The sequence below is a fragment of the Strix aluco genome, chromosome 2 (genome assembly GCF_031877795.1).
Source record: "Strix aluco isolate bStrAlu1 chromosome 2, bStrAlu1.hap1, whole genome shotgun sequence".
Taxonomy (NCBI): domain Eukaryota; kingdom Metazoa; phylum Chordata; class Aves; order Strigiformes; family Strigidae; genus Strix; species Strix aluco.
The window spans coordinates 127,052,365-127,077,600 of record NC_133932.1 but is presented as its reverse complement, the minus strand read 5'-3'; the positions used below and the strand labels follow the sequence as shown (position 1 = coordinate 127,077,600).

The window sequence follows — 25,236 nt, the reverse complement described above, 5'->3', positions numbered from 1 at the left end:
TTGATGCTTGGCTTGGTGCTGTAGAGGTGTGCAGTTCAGATATAACTTGTCTGATGGAATACAAAATATTTGGGGATGTTGAGCCAGCAATTAATGTATCGTACAGATGGCTTAGTATTTATTTTGCTAATTTTCACTCTTCTCTCAAAAAAGTTGATAGCAGAAGATCTGGACAGTCCTTCCAATGGCCAGATTCATTTTTCCATTGTGAATGGGGATCAAGACAATGAATTTTCAGTTGATCCTGTTTTGGGACTCGTGAAGGTTAAAAAGAAATTGGATAGAGAAAGGGTAAGACATGTGGGACTTCTTAACTTACGACTTACAGATGTGTATTGATCTCAACACTGCTGCTAGCTTGTTTTGAAGAATCTTCTTTTATACTCTTCTACAATCAGCCTAAGATGTTCCAGCAGGTCTTTCTAATGTTGTTCCACTTCTTCCTACCCCAACCCTATCTCCAGTCCGACATACAAGCCAACTGCTCTGCTAGCATTCCCATCCTGCACCAACACAGCAGCTGAGACCAGATCGGGGGAAAAAACAACCCTGGATTTCTCCTGCAGTGCCACCAGCAGCTGTTGCTGTGTTAATGATCCTCTTCTCTCCTTTGCGTGCAAGCACACACGTGCAGCGGTGTGTGCAACCGAGTGATTACAACATACTCCAGATTGTGGCACCAAGCACTGAGCTGAGACCTCCAGCCATTAATTAGCGCTCTGCAAAACATGTCACTGGGGAGGTGATGTTATGAAGTGGCCAGGCTGTACCAAAAGTGGGAGTGCTTCATTAAACAGATTCTGCTGCTTTGTTTGCTCACTAGATTATTCATTCAGGGTGATTTATCACCATTTTGCCATAGCTAGCAATTAGCAGCTTTGGAAAAAAAACAAACAAGTACAGTGCTACTAGCAGGGCAGGAGAGTGCTACATGGCTTCAGAAATCTTGCAACACATAATGAAATCCATGCCTCCTGCCTCCTAGCAGTTCATCCAGGAATCTGGGGAAGCTGATTGCTATCCTCAGAATACGGGCTCAGCTGGAAGAACTCTCTACTGGAAGCAGGGCTACTGCTTAAAACAGTGGCAAATATCCTTTCTGTATTATCACAAAGGCAGGATTAAATTGTCAGTGTTTGGTGGCAGAATGACTTTACTGCTGACAGTCGAGGACAGGGAAGTAACAGTGACTGAGAATGTTACAAATCTACTATAATATATTTCTCTCAAATGGCACAGGCTTAATTTCTTAATATGATTTTAGTTAGTTTCTGAAGTGCACTCATGTACATCTGCATTGAGACACACATTCACCCTCACTGGTGTGTGTGTGTTTAATGCCAGCTCTGTTAGATCTGCGTTTCCAAAGTTTCCCTTGGTTAAAATAAGCTGTGATATTGTCTTTTTCTTTGCCACCTTGGCACATTTCCTAGACACAGGTGTTTCTGACCCCTTCAGGGAAAATGATACACGATGCCCCATCTGCTGTAGACCCCCAAAGACTGTGCTGACTCCCAGGTTTCCGTGGTTTAAGGAAACCTGTTTCCACAGCTGTAATCACACAGAAACCATGGCTTTTGCCATCTACCTTTCTGGGATACACTGAAATGAAAGAAAACACATACAGAATTTGGGAAAGATTCCACAAAACTGTGAGTCTTGTCTTTAGCTAGCAGTGAAAATTACAGCTCAAAAGCCTCGGTTTCCTGACTTTCCACAGTTGAGGATTCTTCCTTCCTCCTGTGTCACTATGCCCCCACCAAATCACAGTCTTTCTTCTCCCTACAACCCCCTAAAAAAACCTGTTTCCTTTTTCTTTAGGTTGGTCCCACATCCCAGAAGGCCCGCGCCCTTGTTTTGTATGTTTAGCATGCACTTCTCCCTCGTACCCAAATGGCTTTTATTTTTCCAATGGCTTTGGATTTCCTCCCACCTTGAAAAAGCCCCTTTAACATGACGTTGTTCCCCTCTGCAGGGATGTGCTTTTCCCCTTTCCAGCCCCGCACCATGAGGCTGGAGCAGGATGTTTTAGCTGGCACAAGTTTTGCCCTTTGCTCGCTCCCCCGTAGGGCAGACGGGCAGACTCTCCCTGGGGAGTGAGGAGCAATATATAGTAAAAAGCAGTTGTAAGACTTAAGGAGGCTGACATAAGGATGCAGTTCATAAAAGCAAACTGTCATCTATAAGCTGTGCATAGACAGAGCTTTTGCAAATTGTCACATACACTCACACCTCACGCACAGGCACATATGTGTGTAGAGGGCCCATGGGTGATACACTGAACTGCCCACACCATGCTGAGTAGTTTGTGTCTGTTGCAAACAAGTAGGCTCAAAAAACGTCTATCTTCTACTGAATGGTGGATAATATTGCTACAGAGACTGTTGTCCCTAGCAGTCTCAAATATTTTCCAGTGTGTTTAAGGCAACTGCCTGTGAACTTTTTCTTGGTTCACCATGTTAGAAACACTGTGTGTCAAACTGAGGTTGGCTCTAATAACCAATTTATATAATATCCTGGAAACCATCTGTAAGACAAATAGAATCAGGTCACATATCCCAGCTGACACCTAGGAGAGATGAAAATGTTAGCTACAGTAGTAATGGCTGAGTTTGAATATTATATGTCGGTCATTTTTTGTCTGCCCTTTTGTTTCAGGAATGCATCATCTAGTACAGTTATTTTAATACAGTGAAGCTGTTATGTTTACTGATAGCCTTATAAAATAGAAGGGGGGGCACAGTGTAGCAATAAACAGGATAAAGTTATACTAAGGTATAAGTATATATACTATAAGTACTATACTATATATAATGAGGGCAAACAGCTTTCCTTAGAATAGTGTAGGTTGGTGCACTGGATGTAAAGAACATGAGTTAAATATTAGGACCGCTTTCACAATGATTTAATGTTTTCACTTTTTTTCAGATATCTGGTTATTCATTAGTTATCCAGGCAAGAGACAGCGGCACCCCTCCTTTGTCTTCATCTGTGACGGTCAATGTGGACATTTCTGATGTGAACGATAATAGCCCTGTATTTACTCCAGCTAACTATACAGCCGTAATTCAAGTAAGTTTATCCTGCACATCAAAAACTTTTCTGACTTTTAAAATACCAAAGCATTTGGTTTCAGTTAAGTAACTTTTGATGATTTATCTGCAAAATATGTATCAAGTGATCTTATTTAAAGGAAAGTATAAATATGTCTTTCAAAGTCTTTGGTAATTTTCTGTTTGCCTAGGCTCTTTAACCTCAGCATCTGTCACACATTTTACTGTTCACCCCTGTTGCACCAGGTATTCTGGCCACAAAAAGTCTGAGCTGGGATGAGTTAACACTTTTTTACACCTTGCTCAGGGTGCAAGTCTTAATGGTTAGTCAGCCCTGATCAGACATAGTATCAGGCAGAGCTCATCGGTCCCTGGAGATGTGGTGGGTACCTCCATCTCTGCTACCAGTCCATGGGGTGTAAGCAGTGTCAAATAAATGCTGCTTGTGAAATGCTGTCATAGGCAAAGATCATTCAGTTGAATATTCTTAATGGCAAAACCTGGTATTTTATGATTGTGATATGTATCATTTTAATCCTTTTCTTTATACACTGTGTATATGTGTAAAGGAAAATAAACCGGTGGGCACAAGCATTTTGCAGCTGGTAGTGACAGACAAAGACTCTTTTCACAATGGCCCCCCTTTTACCTTCACCATCCTCACTGGCAATGAAGAGGAGGAGTTTACACTGGACCCTCACGGCGTCTTGAGATCTGCAGTCATCTTCAAGCACATGGTTGCAACCGAATATGTGCTCTGCGTGCAGGTATGGCTTGATTTTTTGCATCTGCACAGGAACAAAAACCCTCATAGTGGTAGGTCATCTGTACATTGCCTGTATGGGTTGGTTTTAATTGACTGTATTCTATGAGTAAATACCATACATTCCGGTTTACAAGTACACAATATGGTATATTTCCTTTGATGTCCTTAAACCTAATTTCATATAAATATAAATAGGTAGCCAGCCACCTTTCCAATTTCCTCTGCATGAAATGGATTTTCTGAGCAGTGGCCATTATGATTTAAGATTTTCATCTTTTTTTTTTCTGTAGCTAAACAAGGAAAATAAGCAAAAATGCATTATATACATATAAATACACCGCAGAACAAGTGACAGCAAAATATTGTTCTAGGAAGGAAAATCACTTCTGCTTTTAAGTCATAAATTTAAGCATAAAATTTTGGAAGCCTACCAAGAATTCATGAAATCACATTTCCAAGGTCAACTTAGCTTTTAAAGAATGTGAAAATAAGACATGCAGTAGAAGTCCAGCTCAAACTTAGCTTTAGAGTAATTGTTGAGGAACTTTGTAACCAGGGTAATTTTGATTACAAAAAACTGTAAATCCAAAAGTAATTTGTTCACATTTCTCAAGCGTGCCAGAGAAAATGTACTAGAGTTCAGTAAATATGCAAGTCTAGGGAATGAACACCTCTTCATTGAAATAGGACATGGTCCTATAAACAAAGTCTGAAATGAAGGCTTCCTCCATTTGCTTTGTGGGGGTTGATTTCTCTAAATACAGCCTGTCTGCTCCTTTACAAGCACATTTAATGCAGTAATTCATAGCAGTAATATCCTCAGTTAGTTACAATTTTTAAAATATAAGCTCTGATGCTAAATAACACTTCAAATCAAAGTTTTACAAGTTTGCCATCTAATATTCCTGAAACCTATTTTTTGAGCCTTGCAGGAAAATAAAAAAACCTCGCCTTTCATTCTTACCATGCCTTCATCCTGAAATACCTTGCTTTCAGGGAAATTTGTTAGCCAAAGCTCCAGTATAGCCAAAATTGGACATGAGAATTAAGTTTAAGCATCATCCTCTAGCTATATAGGTCCAAGTATGTCATATAAATGAAATATTAGACAGACCACGATGTCTGATATGCACCAACATGTTCAGAAAAACATGCTGTTGGATTGTGGAGGCCTAATTCCTCCCAGTATTATTTTCTTTAGGGTTTTCTGCAGTGAAAACATTTTATAGTTTTCTGTTGCATATAAACCGTAAAAATGTTTCTTACGATTTGTATGTGCCAGAGTGCTGCTTTCTCCTTTCCATCATCAGGTTCCTCCTCAGTGTTAGGTTTATTGAAAAGTAATGTTAAAATTGAAAGTAGAATGGGATGTAATCTCTGTGCATGTATGTATGTGCACATATACATAATTTTTTTTTAAATACTCCACCCAGCCCTTTTAGGAGTGAGGACGAATGAATTTTAGAGTGTCTTAAAGTTATTAATCTTTCCCTAGTAATGTCCATATTACTGTTGCCGTCCTGACTTTTTTTCTCTAACTTATAAATTTTCCTCCCCGTGTCCAAGTACAAAGATCTTTGACTGTGTGCTACATCTCTGCCCAGTGGTAGTTTAGTCTTCCATTCTTCTCTGGAGCAAATAAATGTGTGGAGCGGTATATCTTAATAGTGACTTCAATGAAACATTTTTCTTAGTGCAGGAAAGGACACTGATTCAAGTTTTCACACCTTTCTGTCAAAATGGCCTTGGGTTTTTTGTCATACTTTCTCTTTTACTCTCTATAAAAAAGTGCAAATGATGCTATCATATGTGCTCTGGGTCATACAGTCATCTGTCCAAGTGTAGTGCTGCTCTCATATTTTATTGTTAGTAACAGCACAAGCACTCTATTTCATTTTTGGAGGGTGATAAATTTTACATATTTCAAGCATGTTTCTTGATTGCTTCAGGTAAAATAGTACAGAGCTCTGCAGCAAAACTCTGAACTTCCTCACACCCACACAAACTAAGCAGCGTCTGAAACACCTTTGGAGCACACCAAGCAGTGCAGAAACTGTTGCTGGTATTTCACTGGGCTTCAGTCTCTTTTCCAGGGTAGAAGTGAGCCCAAATTCCATTTGGTGCAGAATATACCACATTCAAATGGTTCTGTGAAGAGGACAAGTGATAGCTGTGGGATCCTGGGAACATTTCAGTTTGAGTAATGAGACATTCTGCTGACACTTTTCTCTGCAATCCACTTAGATGAGATATCTGTGCTTCCCTAAAGAGTTTGTAAGTTCCACTGCTAGAAATGGCTGAGACGTTTCTTTACATATGTATGTTGCAAATGCGTTTGGGAAGTTCTTTTGAGAGGTCTTCAGAATTACTGATGCTGTCAGAATATATAGAGCAAGAAGTTATGGTTGTTGGCTGTGTAGTTTATTTTGAGTTTTATTTTTTATTTTTTCTAAATTACATTAGGCAAAGGACTCTGGGAAGCCTCAGCAGGTGTCCCACACCTACGTTCAGGTGAGGGTTATTGAAGAGAGCATTCACAAACCGACTGCCATTCCACTGGAGATTTTCATTGTCACCATGGAAGATGATTTTCCTGGGGGAGTCATTGGCAAAATTCATGCCACAGATCAGGATGTGTATGATGTCCTCACATACACGCTAAAATCGGAGCAGAAAAGTTTGTTCAAGGTCAACAGCCATGATGGGAAGATCATTGCCCTTGGAGGACTTGATAATGGCAAGTATGTCCTGAATGTCTCTGTCAGTGATGGCCGGTTCCAGGTACCCATCGATGTTGTGGTCCACGTTGAGCAATTGCTACAAGAAATGCTGCAGAACACAGTCACCATCCGTTTTGAGAATGTTTCCCCAGAAGACTTTGTGGGCCTTCACATGCACGGGTTCAGGCGTACCTTGCGAAACGCAGTGCTCTCCCAAAAACAAGACAGCCTACACATCATCAGTATTCAGCCAGTGGCAGGCAGCAATCAGCTTGACATGCTGTTTGCAGTTCAGATGCACAACAGTGGTTTCTATAAGCCTGCCTATTTGATTCAGAAGCTTACCAATGCAAGGAGACACTTGGAAAATGTGATTCGTATTTCTGCTATCTTGGAGAAGAATTGCTCTGGACTGGATTGTCAGGAACAACACTGTGAGCAAAGTCTATCTATTGATTCACATTCCCTGATGACCTATAGCACGGCACGAATTAGTTTTGTGTGCCCCCGCTTCTACAGGAATGTGCGCTGCATGTGCAATGGTGAGTAGCGCTCCCTCTTTCCCTCCCATCTTTACACATTATGCGATAGGATCGGTTTTATTCCTCTGATGCAGATTAGAAGGGGCATTTCAATTCAGTCCGTTAAAGCACGGCTGGCTGATGTATTGTGGGAATTGATTTCTCAGGCTCAGGAAGAATTGTTCGTGTTTACTGATGTAAATGGAAGTTGATGAACTTTGGCCTTTTACGACAAAGGCCATTTTCCTGGAGGCTCCATAATCAGACCCATCAACCAGCTTCCAGGGGAGGGGAAGGAAGGGGAGAGGAAGGGAGAGGAGGCAGAGGGATGTAGTTTCCCACCCCCTTGGTGCCACCACTGGAATAAACCTGGAGTGTGACCATAGCAGAACAGCCTGGTCTGCAGTGATGCACCAGCAGTCTCCAAGGAAAAGCACCCCTGACCTAAGCAGTGCAGATGGAAGGGCCTTTTCCAGTCCCGTTTTTGAAGAGAGGCATGGCAACCAGTGAAGTATTTTATTAAATAACTTCAGGGAAGCAGTATGCCTGACCTTTAATGCTGCAGTAGGTGACAGGGTGGGGTTTTGGGTGGGTTTCAGGTTGTTCCATGTTTTGGCAGATTTCATATGGGCGTATATGACAAATAGACTTGAGAGCCAATCTTCCTTATGATTCTGCACTTGAAGTATAAAACCTCAGGCAGTTATAATAATAGTTCTGTTTCTTTTGTTTGCCAAGCTATTTGCTCCTCATTCCACTTCATTTAAGAGTGGAGAAAAAAGCTGCTGTAAAATCAATACATCTAAGTCTCCTTCATCTTAAGCACACATGCACACATACACACAGAGCAGTTACAAGCATTCAGCAGCCATGTCTCTCCGTAACCAACCTTTGTTTCTGCAGCAGTCAGCAGGACTTTGTGTCATGCTATCGACTTTAGTGGGGAAGAAAATAGGCATAAATTGCATAAAACTTAACCAGAAATCATTGTCTCCTGTGGCACGTGAATAATAATGCCATAGAAGTTCAGTTCTGTGAAAATATCAGAATTCTGTATCTGAGGTATTTTCATGTATATTCAAGAGCAGACTATCTGGTCAATTTTTAAGTAATAGCGTTATGAGTTTCAAACAGATGTATCCATTATAACAATAGTTGGTGCTTTGTTACACATGAAAGGCTCTGAAATAAAGGATTTTCACAGGTTTAAAAGGGACAATGCCGCAGTATCCTCCAGAGGAATCCAGGAGCCAGTGCAGGAGCACTGTCTGCAAAACACTTTTATGTTCTCTAAGTCATAGCTTTGTCTCATTTTTGTACCAAGAAATCACAAATCCTCATCTCCATGGGGATAGCAATAGCCCTCGGTGTCAGAAATAGGTTTCCTGGCAGCCAAAATTTTCACTGTTTGTAATTTCATTTCACTACTTACTAAAGTCAATAATGATCTGTTATTCCCTTCAGATACTAATAGTAAGTGGGTCTGCCTCATAATCCCTTAGTTTAAATCCAAAAGAAAGGACTTTGCAATGCCGTACAGTTCTGATCCAGCAGCTCTCTCCCTTTTCTTCTCCGCACAGCAAGTTTCCACTGGAAGCACAACAATTCAGCTGGGACAGCAATTTCTAAATTTTTCTGTCATATACCAGTCAATCCTCAAAATGTATGGCAGGGTGCTGGACAGACAGTGTGGTTCTGCAGACCATCTGTAGTCCCTGACCTCTGGACCATTTATCACGCCCTCGAAGACTGCTGTATGGGAACAGTTGCAACGGGCAGCTCATCCTGGTCCAGCTGGAAAGCTGGATGGGTTCCCACAGCTCCTGTTTGAGCCACTATGTGCTGATTTCACATGGGTGATCCACAAGACTTGGGGTGGGGTTGTCCACCATCCAGCCTGTAACAAATGTCCAGAGCTGCTAAGTGTAGCTACCAGAGGGGTAAAAGCCTTGGTGCCTATTACTTGCACAGAGATAAGAGATCTTGGTGGGAAATAAAAAAATCCATGCATTGCCCTTCTCCACATTAGTTAATGCTACAGCCTCTTCTACTGTTTGTAATTAAAGGAGCCACAGGAATTGTCATGGTATTTAGGTAAATACACAGACACACAGTGTTTTATTGCATAGAAGGTAACACAGACTTCTGAGAGTATATTAATTAGAGAATGTATGTATGTATAGTTTTGCTTTCATGAAGGCTAAAGACTAGGTCCAGTAAAGAATTAGAAAACTGCAAATACTTCTTTGATCAGTAGTTCTTGTACATTCATATAAATGCAGCAAGTCAGGAAAAAGAGCACAAAATACTAGAATAAATTTCTTTTGGCTTGTTTAACAAGACAGCATTAGCAAGATATTACCAGTATAATAAAAGTATTATACTTCTTTTGTTACTAGGATAGTTTCATGATCCAGTCCAGTAAATATTAATAACTTGAATTATGACAAAGACATTAAAATATTGCATATGTTTCCAGAGATCTAATTCAATTATGACCCAGAAAGCTTGAGTTTGAACTAATTCACTCGTTCTTGAAATATATATCATACTTGGAGTGTTTTTCCCACTGGCAGATGTCACAGATATGCACAATTTATGCATGCCAGCTGTGCATAACTTACCTAGATTACCTTTGTGAGCAAACAGAGTTATCTAACATGCAAATGCAGGGAGACTCTAAAGCAAGCAGTGAGTGAACTTGGGAGGTTCAGCAGCTCTGCTCTGGAAGAGTAAGTTCGACGGTTCAGGTGCATCAATCTAAGCCTTTAAAATCAATAAAATTGAACTAAAGCGTTTTCCTATAACAGACTGTCTCCATAGGTTTCTGGCTCATCTGCTTGTGTTTGTGTGAAAAATATTGTAACAAACTGGGGTTTGTTTCAGTGTGGCTGTAGGGGCTATGCAGTTGCCAGTCTCCCATCACATGACGTGAGGTATGCAAACATCTGTCAGTGCTTGTGGGAAATAAAGATAGGAGGACTGGAATAAATATATTTGTGTAAAAGAGTTCTCATGACATTCTCATTTTTCAGAAGCAAAAATCTATTCCGTATTTTTATTTTTTCATGATGCAAAGTAATTCATTTGTGTTGAGACAAAGATGCAGGGAAGAATCATGTTTTGTTGGGACTACAGTTGTTCTGCATTATAATCTTACAAAAGTGGGGTTACATTAATATGTTTATGGGAGAGGGCTGGATTGAAATTATCTTGACAAATGTGGGTATATATCTACATCTAAGCTGGTCACTCCAGGCCCCATTTGCAGACAGTGGAAAGAATGAGGTGTTTTTAATGATGTGATACATCTCTCCCTAGATGTCTAAAATCAGTCGGATGAATCATGCCCTAAAGTTAGATGAGATGAATTCCATTTCAAGTGTTTAATACAGTTCTGGCTTAATAGTTTGAAAGAATTTTTCTAATAGACCCAGAAGTGTTCAGCAAAAGTGCAGACACATCCACGTTATTTAATCAAGCGAATAGCAGTCTTGGACCACTTTGTCGTGAAACCAGGCAATTCAGACTTTATGGAGCCACTTCTAGCATTTTGTGAATGTTCTGACAGAAGGAAATCATAGACTGTGATGATCTGCTATTAATACAGGATCTAATCTTCAGAGGTGGTTTGTGTCCTCAGCTCCACAGAGCACGCACTGGCTCTTAAAGAGTCCTGGGTGTTTTGCAGGATTGGGCATCAGGAACCCAATTCCTATGTGTACAACACTGCTTTTACCATTTTCAAGAAGTACACATGTACTAATGAGCCTTGAGCTGTCCTGGCAAGGTGGCCAGGAAGACTGAAGAAGAAGGTGTCCTGTCTGTGCTTGGGAACAAAGAACTGCAGATAAATTTGATAGGTTTGATTTGGCTGTAGGCCTTTTAACATTGCACTTGTGTAAGGAGAGATGTTTCTCCCCGCGAATATCCCCCATTTTAAGGCCCTTGTTGAGAATGCACAATCTTATGTAAAACATGGAAGAGCTGAAGCGTGAAGTGGGGGCATGGCAGTAGAATCGGAGCAAGTGGCAATTGCTATCTATCACTTAAGGGGTCTTAAGGGAAGCTGTGATCAAGGGTGGATGGAAGAGGTCATGTCTCAGTTCTTCTAAAACTGGAGAGTATCTGTTTCAATAGGACATATTGTGAGACACAGTGTTTTCCAGGGGCACTTGAGATAACTGAAACCCATGGCTGACTTGTCCAGAAACAAGTTTGCAGCATCTGCGCTGATACATATACAGTAATCATTGTTTACAATACCCGGTCACCATGCTCCAAAAATAAAACAAGTTTCAGCTCATGAGTTGATGGTCTTCCCTCCCCACTAGACTAATTATTAGGTTGTTTAAAAGTAGCAGTTTGGACGTTGCTTTACATGCTTTCTGGGACTCTGGCCTTCAGGAGTCACCTTTCAAGCTTTCTTCTGCAAGTGAGAGAAACAGATTCTTTTTTTAATACTCATACAAATTCAGGAGAATGGTCTTACAGAAAAACACCAAATATCACAAGGCTCAAGTTAAAATTGTTGAAGCACTCTATTTTCAAAATATATGTACATTCCTGGAAGTGATTCTTCTTTGGAGGGACAGGAATTAAATAAATGTCTCATTTTGCAGTGGACGAGTGTTTTCTTCCTCAGTATACCAGAAGGGAGATTGTGATACTTTTACCTTCTTTTAGAGAATCCAACTGAAGATGATCTGTCCAAATCAAGTGGGTCTATTCCACCTTTTCCTGCCATGCACTGGTTGATGCTAGCTCATGTATGTCTGTGATACCTTGCAGAGAACAGCTTTATTAATGCTAATGTGAGTTTCAAGGGAATGCCGTGGATTGTCTGGACTTGCCTACAGAAAAAAAAAAAAAGATCAATTCAAATCTATATTTCTTGAATCTCTTACTGGATGGTAAATAGACTGCTCTTTGGAGTGGAAATGCAATATTAGAATAATTTTATTTCAAGTCAGGCTGTAAATCTTTGATGTGGACAACGTAACCTTGAACAATTTCACAATTTTGCTCCTCATAGTTGTGAAATCAGCCTGAAAATGCGTGTTAGCTAGGGCAATGCAATAATGCAGATTTGTAGCTTATGTACTTATAACCATACAGGCAGGCATAAAGCATTTCTTCTCCCAAGTCTGAATATTTTAAAAATTTTGTGACAACTATGAAATCTTGCTGCAGAATGAATAAGAAGTTGATTTGCTTGTAGTTTACCAGAAGATCTATCCTTGGCCTGCCAGGATAAGCAGTTCTTCAGTGTATCTCCACAGTTGTACTAAATATGTTAGATCCTTTCCATATATTTTTTGACTGTGGAAGGATTACTCTGAAGTACAAATCAGAGTTTGAATCAGCTAAAAAAAACTGTCAGAGATGGATAACAAATTAAGCTATTGCTTTATTGCTTCATGTCAAAGATACAGTCATAGGTTAGGGGATGTGAAAATTTGCAGAGCCACATTTGGAAGCCTCAGTGCCCCTTACTGCTGCACACTGACGAGCTGTGGGGCTTTTGTCCAAATGACTTGTCTGTCAGCTACACAGACGCTCACTTGAATTACAGCCTCACAAAAGGTTTAAGTGTGTTCAGAGAAGAGATACACTCTGCGTACAGCAGTATGCTGTGTATTTGTCACATAAGAATGAATTAAAATAGCTAAAAGAAACAACTAGAAAATACAAGGCAGCTTATAGAATATTTAACCACCTGTTATAATTTCAGAAATAATTGTTACTTGCCATTGGATTCCAAAGAATGAGGGTTTTTTCTAAAAAAAAAAAAAAAAAAAAAAAAACCTATAAAAAGGCATCATATTCTCTGTTAAATTCTACAGACCTTACATTTAAATAGAACATAGTTCTGCAGTGCAGAACCCTATTAAATGGCATTTGTTTCTTGATTCTGTAAGACTTAAAGTGTGACTATATTGCAGCTGTTGCTCCTGTTAATGTTACCTACTAAAGTGATTAATAAAGATTACCATGCATCATTTTCTAACAGTGCTACAGGCAGTACTGTAAATCGTTTACTGCATAGACCTCTCAAACAAATGTTTGACAAAGGAAGGGAGGATGTTAAAGATTAAATTGACTGTGCTGTACATCAAGCAAGACATTTACAGTCATTGCCGTATTTGTAGTCAACCCATGTCCACTTTGAAACCTACAGCAGTAATTTTTCTTTTTCCAGAAAATACTTACAGGGCCAGGTAATTTCAGCTATGCTTAGTATGAGCCCTGCTTGGCTTGTACTAAAGTGTGAGAGCAATAAGATTCTTTCTTTCATTACTTTCAGAGATATACTCTATGACAGGTTGATTTCTTCCTTTATAAATTGTAAATAAAATACATATGCTCTAAAAATAAAGTAGTTTTTGAATATGATAAGGGTCCTGCAATAAACAAGAACTGACAATATTCAGAAAGTGATGGGTAGGAAGGTGCTGGCTTTTTATTGTTAAAATCATCACCTGCATGTATTAAGTAAATGAATTTCATAAGCAGAACAAGAGGTGCCTGTCCATTCCCAGCAACTGGCTTTCACTCTGTTGAACCTCTGGCTGCAAATCAACAGAAGCAAAGGCAGGAGTGCCTTTTTTCCTGCACTTAAAGGCTACTTTCATAGCAGCCACACACAGATGTCCAAAGGTAGAAGCTGATCCTGCATCTACCAAGTTCCTTACTGCAACCAAGAAAAGGCTAACTGCTGTGGAAGTTGTATATTCCTGAGAATTCATATATTAAGCAGCAATAGTTGTATCATGGTTTGCATTATTGTAGACAGCGTTTGCACATCTTTTAAGATTAGGGCAATCAAAACAGATTTATTTAGACACTTGAGAAGTTTTATCCAAACCCCATGGAATGCGAAAAGTTCTTTTGACATTGACAGGCTTTAAAGTAAGCCCTTGACATGCTCTGCTTGATACATGTTAAGAATTTAGGAGGTTTTGAAGAACCTTAATGTAATTGTGTCACACAAGTATTCTAAACAAATTTAAAACTCAGTAGTCATCTGTCCCTTTGGAGTACTTCCCTTATGAAGTTAGTAGTAGTTCTGAATTCACCTACTCTTGGGCAAGATTAGATTTCATACTAATAAAAGACTTTTAGGAAAGAGTTGACACTAGAATTCAGAATAATTTTATCCAAATTATGCTGTTTCCCAAATACAAAAGGATGTGGATGTTTTTCCCAATTTATAATTATAAATTGGAACTGGCTATTTAGAATATTAAGCTGCTTCTTTCTTCAATTAGGTAATGTCAAGAAATACAGTCAACTTATTTTTGAAATTTATTCATATTGAGTTCTTAGTGACCAGAGCAAGTAATGCACTTTTTTTTTTTTCCCCTGAACATATGCAGTTCCAGATGCAGCTGGACTTGTGTAGTCACAACCAGAAGAAAGAAGGATAGGTTTTGGCAGCCTGGGCAAGGTGCACAATAGGATGTGCGATCTCAGAAATGTCAAGAGGAACATGGGGGCAGGACAAGCTTGCCTGTGCTGTACGATCAGACTGTCAGCATGTCCTGTGCAATATGAGGATGAAGAGTGCAGCTCTGTAGCCCAGGAATGGCTGCTTCTTACTTTTTTCTCCTAGGGAACTCTACCTTCATAAATTTGCTTCTCATGCATGTGCTGGGGCAAAAGGAGTGCATAGCTTCAAGTAATTTTTTTTCTCATATCTCTAAATCCCCTGTGCAGGAGGCTTTCTGAGAAAATGAATGGCTTGAGAGTCACAACACCAATTATAAACCAGTTACTGCTCATAATAGTTAGTTTTTATAATACAATGCCATGGGGTTTAGGGCAGCCTTTGAAGAACCGTAATGGTTTTGCTAGATACTTGTTCAAAGGACGTCTCTTCTGTGAAGGTTTTATTTTTTTATTATTATTATTATTAAGCCATTCTTTGCTTGTACTGAAGTGTGAGATCAATAATTGTCTTTCATTACTCTTGTATTGCTGCAGATCATGTGTATCCCTGACAGTGTTTTAACTTATTGCAGGAGGACTCTGCCCAGGGTCTAACGATCCCTGTCTGGAGAAGCCATGTCCAGGAGACATGCAGTGTGTGGGGTATGAAGCTAACCGGAGACCGTTCATCTGCCAGTGCCCACCAGGAAAGCTTGGCGAATGTTCAGGTGCATGTCACAGTGGTAAAGGGAGATATACTTGAACAACAAAGTGATGCCATTCTCATTTTTTAGGTAGAGGTACAACTGAAGTCAACAGAAAGTGTACTGCTTAACCCTTCTCAGCACTGGTATTTGGTGTATCTGTTTATAAGCCCTGTAAAATACTTCTCTTTATAGCTATGGGGCTGTATGAAGACCGTGATCCAGTTTCCGTTGGGAAATTCCCACTGACTTGGTTGATTCCCAGATCAGTAGAACAGGCTGCTAAGAAAACAGGACTTTTTCCTAGAGACTGTTATGCCAGATGTTTTCCTGCCATGGGCAAAGCTTTATAAATTAACTCTTCTGCTTACTATTTAGATTACTGAAATTCCAGTCTTTATTAATGAAAACACTACACCATCCCAAAAGAAAGTTTGAGCACATTTGTTAGTACTCTGCAGCTGTGTTCCCTGGGATGTAAAGAGCCAGATAGAAAGACAGTGAAGTGGAGCTTTCTGTTGACCAGTGAATCCAGGGCTTCATGACAGAGGATGTGTGCTATTTCTCCAATGAAAATACAGCAGATACTGAGCTGTATTACTGTGGTCCTGGCCAGTGGTTGCGGGGAGCTCATTGCAAGGGTTTGGCTGGCTTGATGTACAAACATGGTTGTATTTAACTCCTCCTGTTACCAGTGAGGTGAGATAGGTGCCTCCAGGGGTGTATAACCTTAAAAATGCTGAATACTTGTAGAAACTTTTATTTTTTACAAGTATGGAATTTTTCTCCATTCCCTGAAAAATAATTTTTAAAAAAATACAATATGTTTTTGTAGTAGGTGCCAGGTTTTTTCCCATCAAAGTTGGTTTTTATTAATTTCTTCCTAGACATTCTCATTAGCTCTATAAATTCTTTAATTAACTTGACAGTTGAGGAATTATTTCATGTGTTGCTAACAGAACATGTGTCTTTTCAAAATGGTTATTTCAGGCCACACTTCCCTTAGCTTTGCTGGGAATAGCTATATTAAATACCGGGTTTCTGAAAATAGCAAGAAAGAGGAATTCAAGTTGGCTCTCCGTCTGCGAACCTTGCAAAGCAATGGAATTATAATGTACACCAGAGCAAATCCCTGTATAATTCTGAAGGTAATTAAAATAACTTATCTTTTCCACAGTTGTTTTGCTTGATTATATGTTTTCTGTTGGCTCTTGATTTGGGGAATGCTGTTCTCATTTCAGCTGTGGATTGAGAAGATGAAGTCTGATCTGTTTCATGCTAACAGGGAAAAACAACAATTGCGACAATGGCAGCAACAACAATCAAAAAAGCAGCTTGTTAGTGGTACTTTACTTGAAAAATGCTCCATTGGGTGCTGTTCATTATAAGAACATTATCTGTGTCTCCATACAGGAGCCAATCTGCACACGATGTAAGATTTGGCCATTTATATGACCATATAGTCAAAACGATGCATGCTGAAGTAGCTGTTCTTCCCCTGTGTCCGTGCCTGTGGTTAGAGGATATGCCCTCACTGCTGTTGAATTAATTCCAGAAACCAACTGCTTAGAACATGTCTCCTACTGAATGTGAAGATTTCTGCACTCTGTGAATTATTTGTTGAGAGGCATGGGGTAGCTAGAGGTTCATATCAAATCAGTATTTAATTGATAAGCTCTCCATGCATTTTTGTTCTTTGTTGGGTTTCTATGGAATAGCAAATATCTGCTGGATGAAAAGGGAGTGCTAGACTCATCCAAGAGCCTGCATGTACAGTATTTCTGCTAGAGCCTCTAAGGTACAAAATGAAGACATTGACTTTTGTAACTCAGCCATGTCCTATAATTCAGCAGTGGGAGAAATGGCACAGAGCCTTTTGTGTCTGTATTTGCAATCTTTAGAGTTCTTTTGGCTGAATGCTTAGGTAATGTTAAAATGGCTAGATGAGTTATTAATGGACAACAAATAATTTTATAGCAGTTAGACTGAAATATTTCATGAACAGAGGTACTGTCATTCAGATGGGGACTCTCAGCATTGCTCAGATTTGTACAAGACAATTAAGCTCTACTTTGAGACATGGAGAAATGCACAGTTTGACCTTTTCAGTATACTTTTTTGTTCAAAAAAACAAAACAAAACTGCAGGCTTGAAGACCTTCTTTGAAGTCTTCATCATGGTTGCACTTAGCATATATCAGTAGGGAATATTTGCAATTCTGTAGTTTTGAAAAATGCTTGGAATAAAACAAATGGCCCTGGTGGAAGGCGTCACTTGAAAGCAATAAGTGGTAATACAGAGGCAGACTGAAATGGAGTTAGAATGATGATAGAAGATTTTATTTTGTTAGAGTTCAGCATATAAAACTATTATGATTAAAGAGTACAGCAGGTCATATCATAGGCAACTGAGTAGAAATCTCCAGTTGAAGCTGTGAAATTTCACCACCAAAAAAGAAAAAATCATGCTATTAAAAAAACCAAGAGAGCTCCTCATTGCAGTCACCTGGGTCGAGTTTTTAGTTGTGGGGTAGGAATTACGTGTTTTCAGTCACCACTTCACACAATCACCAAACCATTTTGCTTTGAAAGATACTGGAAGGGAAAAATAATACTTGAAGGAGCAGCGACAAGAGCTGTGACTACTCTGCTCTGATCTCATAGGCCAACCTCCAAGTCATGCTCTGTTTTGCTTCCTAGCTCCAAGAAAGGATTTCCAGCTCTGAACCCATCTCATGGGGCACTTAGTAGAGAGATTCAGATGCAGCTGCCACCTCACGTGTCCAATGAGTGAGGTCCAGGGTCGTGGACCCTGCAAAGGCAAAGGCTCCACTTTCTCCTGTGCATTGACTGGGGGAGAACACAGGGAATTCCCTTCCCAGAGCCTCATGCTTGGCTTTTAGGTAGGGCAGGATTTGAGGTTGCAGTGAGTACATCATTTTCCCAGGTCTGGCCCTTGGCTTCTATAAGCATAGGGTTTAAAGAAAAGTAGAGCATTACATTCAGCATGTTTTTTGAAGAAATGGCATCACTTAAAAGATCAGGAATTCCTAGAGTGTTGTTTGTGAAGGTCATTTAGCAGAGAAACATGACTAAAGTCTCACAAAAGTGCTCTATGGCAGACGAATGGCATTATCCTCAAGGGATGTAGCCATAGCAAGTCTCTTCAGGGATGGCAGCTAACTCATGAACTGTACTTTGGAGATCCCTAATTCAGATGTTTTCAAGCAAGTTACACTTAGATTTTCTTAGCATATGGTTTTTCATTTGTAAACCAGAGGTAAGGCTTTTTTTCTTTTTAACCAGGTACGTATGTTGTGAGATGGGGAGACACTCAAAAATGAGGCCATTAAGTAGATTAATTAGAGGTCTATAAATGTGAAGTTGTTATCATTTGAGCATTGCTTTCAATTAAATTAAACATGAGGAGAAGCTTTCCAAATAGAGGATAAAGAATGGGATCCTGTGCTCTTTTGAGCACTCTGGCATCACTCCAGCAAAGCACTTAATCACTTGCTTTAACTTCCTGTATTTGAAGGCAATTGGACTACTCACATACCTTAATTTTAAGCATGTACTTAAGTATCTGCCAGATTAGCACCAGAGAGCCCAGCACCAACACTGAGCTCTAAACAAAGGCGGAGGTGGAAGAAGTTTAGACCCACCACATAGTACAAGCTCATGGGAGAACAAACAGAAATCACCACCACTGTTGGGGCATATTGTGGCATTGATTTTTTTGAAGCAAGGCTCCCCCACTGCAGTCTATTTCAAAATTAATTCTGCAATATGGTTTTCAGTGTTTAAATGACCAGTTTAAATTTGGGATCTCATACATTTGTGATAACTCGAGGGATGGAAATATTTCATAATCATAACAAAGTGTCCTTCTTGGATGAATAATCAATTCCATAGAGCAAACTGCTTGTCTACTACTTTTCTGAAAGCCTACCAGCTACACTGTGTTGATACAATATAATAAGGGTGTTATTTATTCAGCTGTTTCAAATAAAGCAATTCATCCATCGATTTTGAGAGGTTGGCCATTTTTTTCATTGTGTGCTCTTGCTTTTAAGACAATTGGGGCAAAATGAGATGCAGGTCGATGGCATTTTTTTTTCCTTTGAAAAGATTATGTGTACCAAAACCATTTCCTTTTTCCTGCATAGCATCCTATGTAGCACCTTTTTCCTATGTAGGAAAAGTATGATTTAACAATTTAAAGTATTATGAAGCCATTACAGAGAATTCCATAATTTATTTTATTTTTTCTGAAGAATATAATGGAGATTCAACTTGTTTTGTGAAATTTAAAGGATAAATAGGTAAAGACTTTCCCATCATGCCAGAAATACAGCTATTAAACGGTAAAAGGCAAGCATATGTTCTTCCGTCCAGGCAGTTAATGTGAAACTTTAGTTAAGTATATATTATACATTACTGCTGCATGGCTTATGCTGGATAAGTCTGAAGTTTGGATATGATCCCAGTTATGGCTGGAGTTGAAACGAGTAATATTTTAATTAAATATACCATTTTACACAAACGAACCTGAAATGTAATTCAGCTAACGAAATATTTCCCCAGATAGATTAGTAGGCAACATGCTGTATCCATGGTGTGAGACTGCAGATGGACTGTGTGAGCCTAAGGTGGTCTCAGAAGAACCATTTGATCATTTTATTACCTATGTTGATACACAAATATGGATGTTAGCCAAACATCTTAGCCAGGCTAATATTCTAATATAATTTGCAATATGTGTTTGGCTCCATTTTGCTCATTGAATGAAACTGTTGAGATGTAAAAGATTGCATCAGCTTTTGGAGCCTTGTCTGTTCTTTGTACTTCTCTACAGGTGAGGAATTTTGTGTCTGTAAGAGCATACATGCTTAACGATGCATTAACCTCACTGTTCTAGTAGTTATAATGAGAGATACTGTAACTAAACCCAGAAAGATTGTGGAAGCTTGATGGGAATTTTCTGCCCAGCTAAGATGAAGCATTGTCCCTCTGCTTTCATCTTGATCCAGAGGGTCTCTGCTGGCGTCGTAGGCTGCTCTTGCAAAAGGTTGCAGAGTTTGCCTCTCTCTGCTGTGGAATGGAGTAACTCAAGCTCTCTGCTGTGTTACATCACATAGATGGAGAAAAAAGCGGTGCCATACGTTCAGTCCTGAGAAGAGTCTGATGCTACCAGCCCTCAACCAGAGCAGGCATCCCACTGAGGTTATTGTCTGGATAACTGCTGAGCCTGGACAACAGCATTGGCCATTCATTGGACTTCCATACTATTTGCTTAAATGTACCTCATTTAGTAAGAAACTAACTTGAAGTTCAGCTTTTCTTGGTACCAAGGTCCAGGCTACAATCAAAGGGCCCCCTTTGAGGATTGAACAGTGTCCCTGACATTACAGTTGTTACGAGGATACATGGGAACACCAGGGATTAATTGCTGAATCAAAGATCCGTGGTTGAATTCTACATACTTGGGAGTGGAGACGTTGTTTTGTCCTGTTGAGTGGAGGACCCTTCTCCTCCCTGCCCAGGCAGCGTAGCTGCTCAGTAGGTAGCATAGGAGCCCCTTGCACCCCCTGCTCCTCATGGGCTGTTCCTGCTCTTCCTCCTCCTTCTAGAGGGATGGGGCCAGTAGGGGACAAATACATCCTCCCTGTCCCACTACAGCAAGGCCTGTGACCATCTGATTAGTGAAAGTATTTTTATGATCCCATTGCTAGGGGTATCTGGGCATGTCACAGTCTTTAATGTATATATCCATAAAGCGGTGGTGTGAGGTAGGGAAATGACGTTATTCCTCTTTTACTGATGGAGCCCTGAAACTAATGACTTGCTTGAGATCCCAGAGGAAGAGTGTTGCAGAGTGTAGATTCCCATGCATATCTATCATATCTTAGGCTAGTATTGTAAGCATCAAACCATCCTTTCCATCTTTCACTCTAGCCTAAGGTGGAGGTTACTAGTGGTTTTTTAATGAAAGGAAGGAAACATAGCCTTTCAGACAATATATATTTACTGTGTATGTCAAATCATCTGCTGGTAAAAAGAAATAAAAGTGGATGAGAAAGATGTATAAAACATATTTTAATGGCAAATCTTCTAGATCATCGTTTCCCGTATACAAATGGTGTAATATTTATCCCAGGTGCTCATATGTGGTGCTGTATTTATAAAGATAATTGGAAAAGCATGTTCTGTAAGGGTAATAGACATGCAGGCAGTAGGTCCTTCAGGGTATAAGTAGTCTTAGGGGAGGTATATGTATATTATACACAATCAGTAGAAGAGTTTCCATAGGAAAAAGCCTTTTGAATAAGAAGCAAGTTAACTGCTTATCCGATAATGGCTGTTTTTCAAAGTGTAATATGTTGGCATGTATTTTTCTGTTTGATTTGTATTCCTGTTGAGCCAGGCCACACTTTCTGAGCAGTGCCTTCAAGGTTTGTGGACTATTTTGTGCACAGGGAGAAAAGAAACTATTGCTCTGTCTCTGGAGAGAAACCAGCTCAGTTTATCAGAGCATCTTGTTTACAGAGATTCCTCCTGAGCAGATGCTTTAATAGGCCAAATTTCAATCTACGGAAATAGTTTACAGCTGAGTTTTGAGTCCTGTAAGAAAAGATTTTTTTAATGAAAAATGATCCAGACTTACTTTTCTATACAGCCATTAGCCTTTTATGATTGAGCTATAGGAGTACCAAGCAACATCCATCCCTCAAGCATGTTTTATTACAATCATAGATCTCATTTCTTCTCAGTTTCATTACATCCTACAGTTCAAGGACTTCAAAATAGCCACCTGCCCATAGCAGGGGCTAATTCTTGCTCTTCTGGCTCCTTCTACATGTGTAACTCTCTAGCATCCTTCATGCCAGACAGAGTAAGTAGGTAGCTGGCATTTATAGGGAGCTTGTCATGTGCTTAGCATCTCTGTGTCCATCCCATCCAAGCAATTGCAGAGAAGTGGAGTGGTGTGGTTTACACCCCGACTGCCCAGTGTGACTTGGCTTGAGGTTACAGCCCAGTTCACATTCCACTGGTCAAGAGACTGAGGTCTGGAAAGGAGAAGGAAGTCCAAAGATCATCAGAACTCAAGATTTTAGCCTTAGCTTTTCTCCAGCTGGTTTTGTGAACCTCCAAGGACAGTAAAATTCTGATAATGTCATGACAACACAGTCTTCTCCTGTTGATTAAATATGCCATTTACCTTCAAGCCACGTGAGAGACCCTAGCAGAGAAGAGTTTGAGCACCAGTTCAGACACATGCCAAGGGTGTCTCTAGCTAACACAGTTTTAAATGACTATTCATGTCAGAAACAGCCAGAAATGTCCAAAGACAGATAGACACAGTGCAGCATCCTCACATCTGCATTAGTCATGTCAGTTTAGCAGGCCACCAAAGCTCTGGGGGGGTTCTTGCATTGACAGCTATGGCAACTCTGCTCTTCTGGAAGAGAGCAGTTAGGGTTGTGTTATGAATAAGCCAGTGAGAGTATAATGTGTGCTGCAGGGAACAGTGAAAAAGAACACAGCGCCTGAACTTTTCAGGGGGATAAATAATGGGACAGAACTGTCTTGAGATGAGGTTTGCAGAAATAAATACTTCCTAGAGCATGACATAAAGGTAAAATAATTGCAAGAGTTTTCAGAGAGCTTGGATCCAATTAATGTGTCATAAGAAATTATTTCCAGCATTGTCAGCCATTTTAAACTTATCTGCCATCTGTTAAAGAAACCTAAAATCTTTGGGTAAACTGCTAATCAGGAAAGCAGCACTTTGTACCTATTCCCTCACTCTGCACTTTGCCTATCCCAGCAGGCTGGCACAGATTTTCCCTTTATGAGGACTTCAGATGGGTGAGAGGCAGGAGGGAGAGTGAGAAATCCTAACAATCCCTCTAAAGTCATGAACCCAGCATAAATATTAGGAAAGGAAGACAACTAGGAGACATACTGTGTCATCTGTGAAGTATGCGCAGAACAGGTAGTATAGCATCCTTGGAAAATAGCTGACGTTTGGTCAACCAGAATCTTAGTGTTGTCCTCAGAGGAACTGAGCTTGTGACGCTTAGGGACAAATCTACACCTTGCGGAGATACTCCAAAAGATTACAGAGGCACAGGATGTGTGCATGAGCAGATCACCTAACATCCCCCGCTGAAAGCAGTGGCCGCTGACTTTGCCACAAGCCTCTCTCAAACAGTCAAGGGTGGTCCTTGCCCTGAGGGACTGTCCTTTTGGTTGCATCCACCACCAGGAGCAGAATCACAGCACATGGGTACATGACGGGACTTGCTCAGAGAGACACGACTGCTTAGCAGCAGAGCCAAGAGCAGAAAGTGGGCCCTCCAGTCCATGCCCTGTTCAGTGAGGCATACCATTATCCCAGTCCTCGCTTGTATTCTGCATCTATATTTTTTTCTTATTTTCAGTTTGCCTACCATAACTGGCTTTGGGTAAATTCTAAGTAGGCTGATATTTATCACCATATATTTTTCGGTGATGACAAAGGCACAGCTTTTTGCTATTCTAGTGTCATGTAGGAGAGCAGCTTTAACACTGTATAAAGACTGTCTAGAAGTACTCTCTGTTTCCAGATTCCCCATGAGAGCGTGTTATGAGACAGCTGAGGGTCTGAACCTGGAGTACTTTGGTTTCTGTTTTCCTCCTGCAGATTGTTGATGGCAAACTGTGGTTCCAGCTGGACTGCGGAAGTGGCCCGGGAATCCTGGGAATTTCTGGCAGGGCCGTTAACGATGGAAGCTGGCATTCGGTCTTCCTGGAGCTGAATCGCAATTTCACGAGCTTGTCCCTGGACGACAGCTACGTGGAGCGCCGCAAAGCCCCCCTCTATTTCCAGAGTCTCAGCACAGATAGCTCCGTCTACTTCGGCGCCCAGGTCCAAGTGGATAACGTCCGCAGCCTGACTGACAAGAGAACAACGCAGGTCTTGAGTGGCTTTCAGGGCTGCCTGGATTCAGTTGTCCTAAATAACAACGAACTGCCGCTCCAAAACAAGCGCAGCAGCTTTGCAGAAGTGGTTGGCCTGACCGAATTAAAGCTTGGCTGCGTCCTCTACCCTGATGCCTGCGAGAGGCATCCCTGCCAGAACGGCGGCACCTGTACCAGCGTGCCATCTGGTGGTAAATGTTTTGCATTACTTTATGGGTTTCCCCCTCCCCATTTTCCTCTATAATTTATTGCCAGAGATGGTTTTATGCAGCAACATGCTTGAAAAATTCTCATGAACTCTATAAAACTCTGATAGGTATTGCAAATTGTGTAAAAGCTGTTTGCTCTATAAATAACGGTGAAATGGTGCCCCTTCTCATTGCATTAGTGTTCCAGGAGGGAATTGATTTATTGGCTGTTAGGATAATCCTATTTCTATAGAAACCAACAGAATTACAATTACTGTAATGCTCAGCTGGATTTTGCAGGATCCATTTACAGCATCGAAGGCTGTACACAAAGATGGTTATTTCAAATGTCCATCATAGATGCAATGGCACTGTTGTCTTTCTCTGTTTCTGAAGCTGTCACAAATAATTACTGAGCTGTCCACAAACACCTTGGTCCTTTTGTGAGTAAGTAATTTGATTACATGTCTGCATGGAAAATAGGGAGTCCATGCCATTCTAAACCCCCCCTCCCCAGAAGTGTATTTTACAGCTTCCTCAGAGGCCTTAGTGCTTCAAGGTCTAAGTAATATTATCCAAAGTTTATAGGGCATTGATTTAAACTGTGCTCGTGCTGGAGTTTCCTATCCAGTGGTTATATGGTGGCTTGTGTTATTTGGAGCCAGTGACTTACTACCCAGTAATGTAGTGCACAAGTTACCAGACCATAAGAACAGTCAGCATCTTAGCGGGAAAAAAGCAAATGGCATACATCTAGGACGTTTCTTCTAGGGCTGTTCTGTCATTGCAGTGTACAGCTTTCCCTTCCAGTTCCACATGCTGTATTAGCAGGCAGCATCACTCACCTTTTCTAGCAGACTAAAACTTCCTCTGAGAAAGAGGATGCT

The 25,236-nt window shown here is 40.4% G+C and overlaps 1 protein-coding gene across 1 annotated transcript in view; it reads left to right on the top strand.

The window, feature by feature from the left end:
- Nucleotides 1-25,236, top strand: part of FAT3 (FAT atypical cadherin 3) — a 415,532-nt gene that overhangs the window by 363,757 nt on the left and 26,539 nt on the right. Inside the window, exons 16-22 of the mRNA XM_074816293.1 lie at nt 154-291; nt 2,929-3,072; nt 3,623-3,820; nt 6,283-7,081; nt 15,085-15,219; nt 16,186-16,343; nt 23,884-24,352. Of these exons, the coding sequence (XP_074672394.1) occupies nt 154-291; nt 2,929-3,072; nt 3,623-3,820; nt 6,283-7,081; nt 15,085-15,219; nt 16,186-16,343; nt 23,884-24,352 (2,041 nt within the window). The remainder of the gene's footprint in view (nt 1-153; nt 292-2,928; nt 3,073-3,622; nt 3,821-6,282; nt 7,082-15,084; nt 15,220-16,185; nt 16,344-23,883; nt 24,353-25,236) is intronic.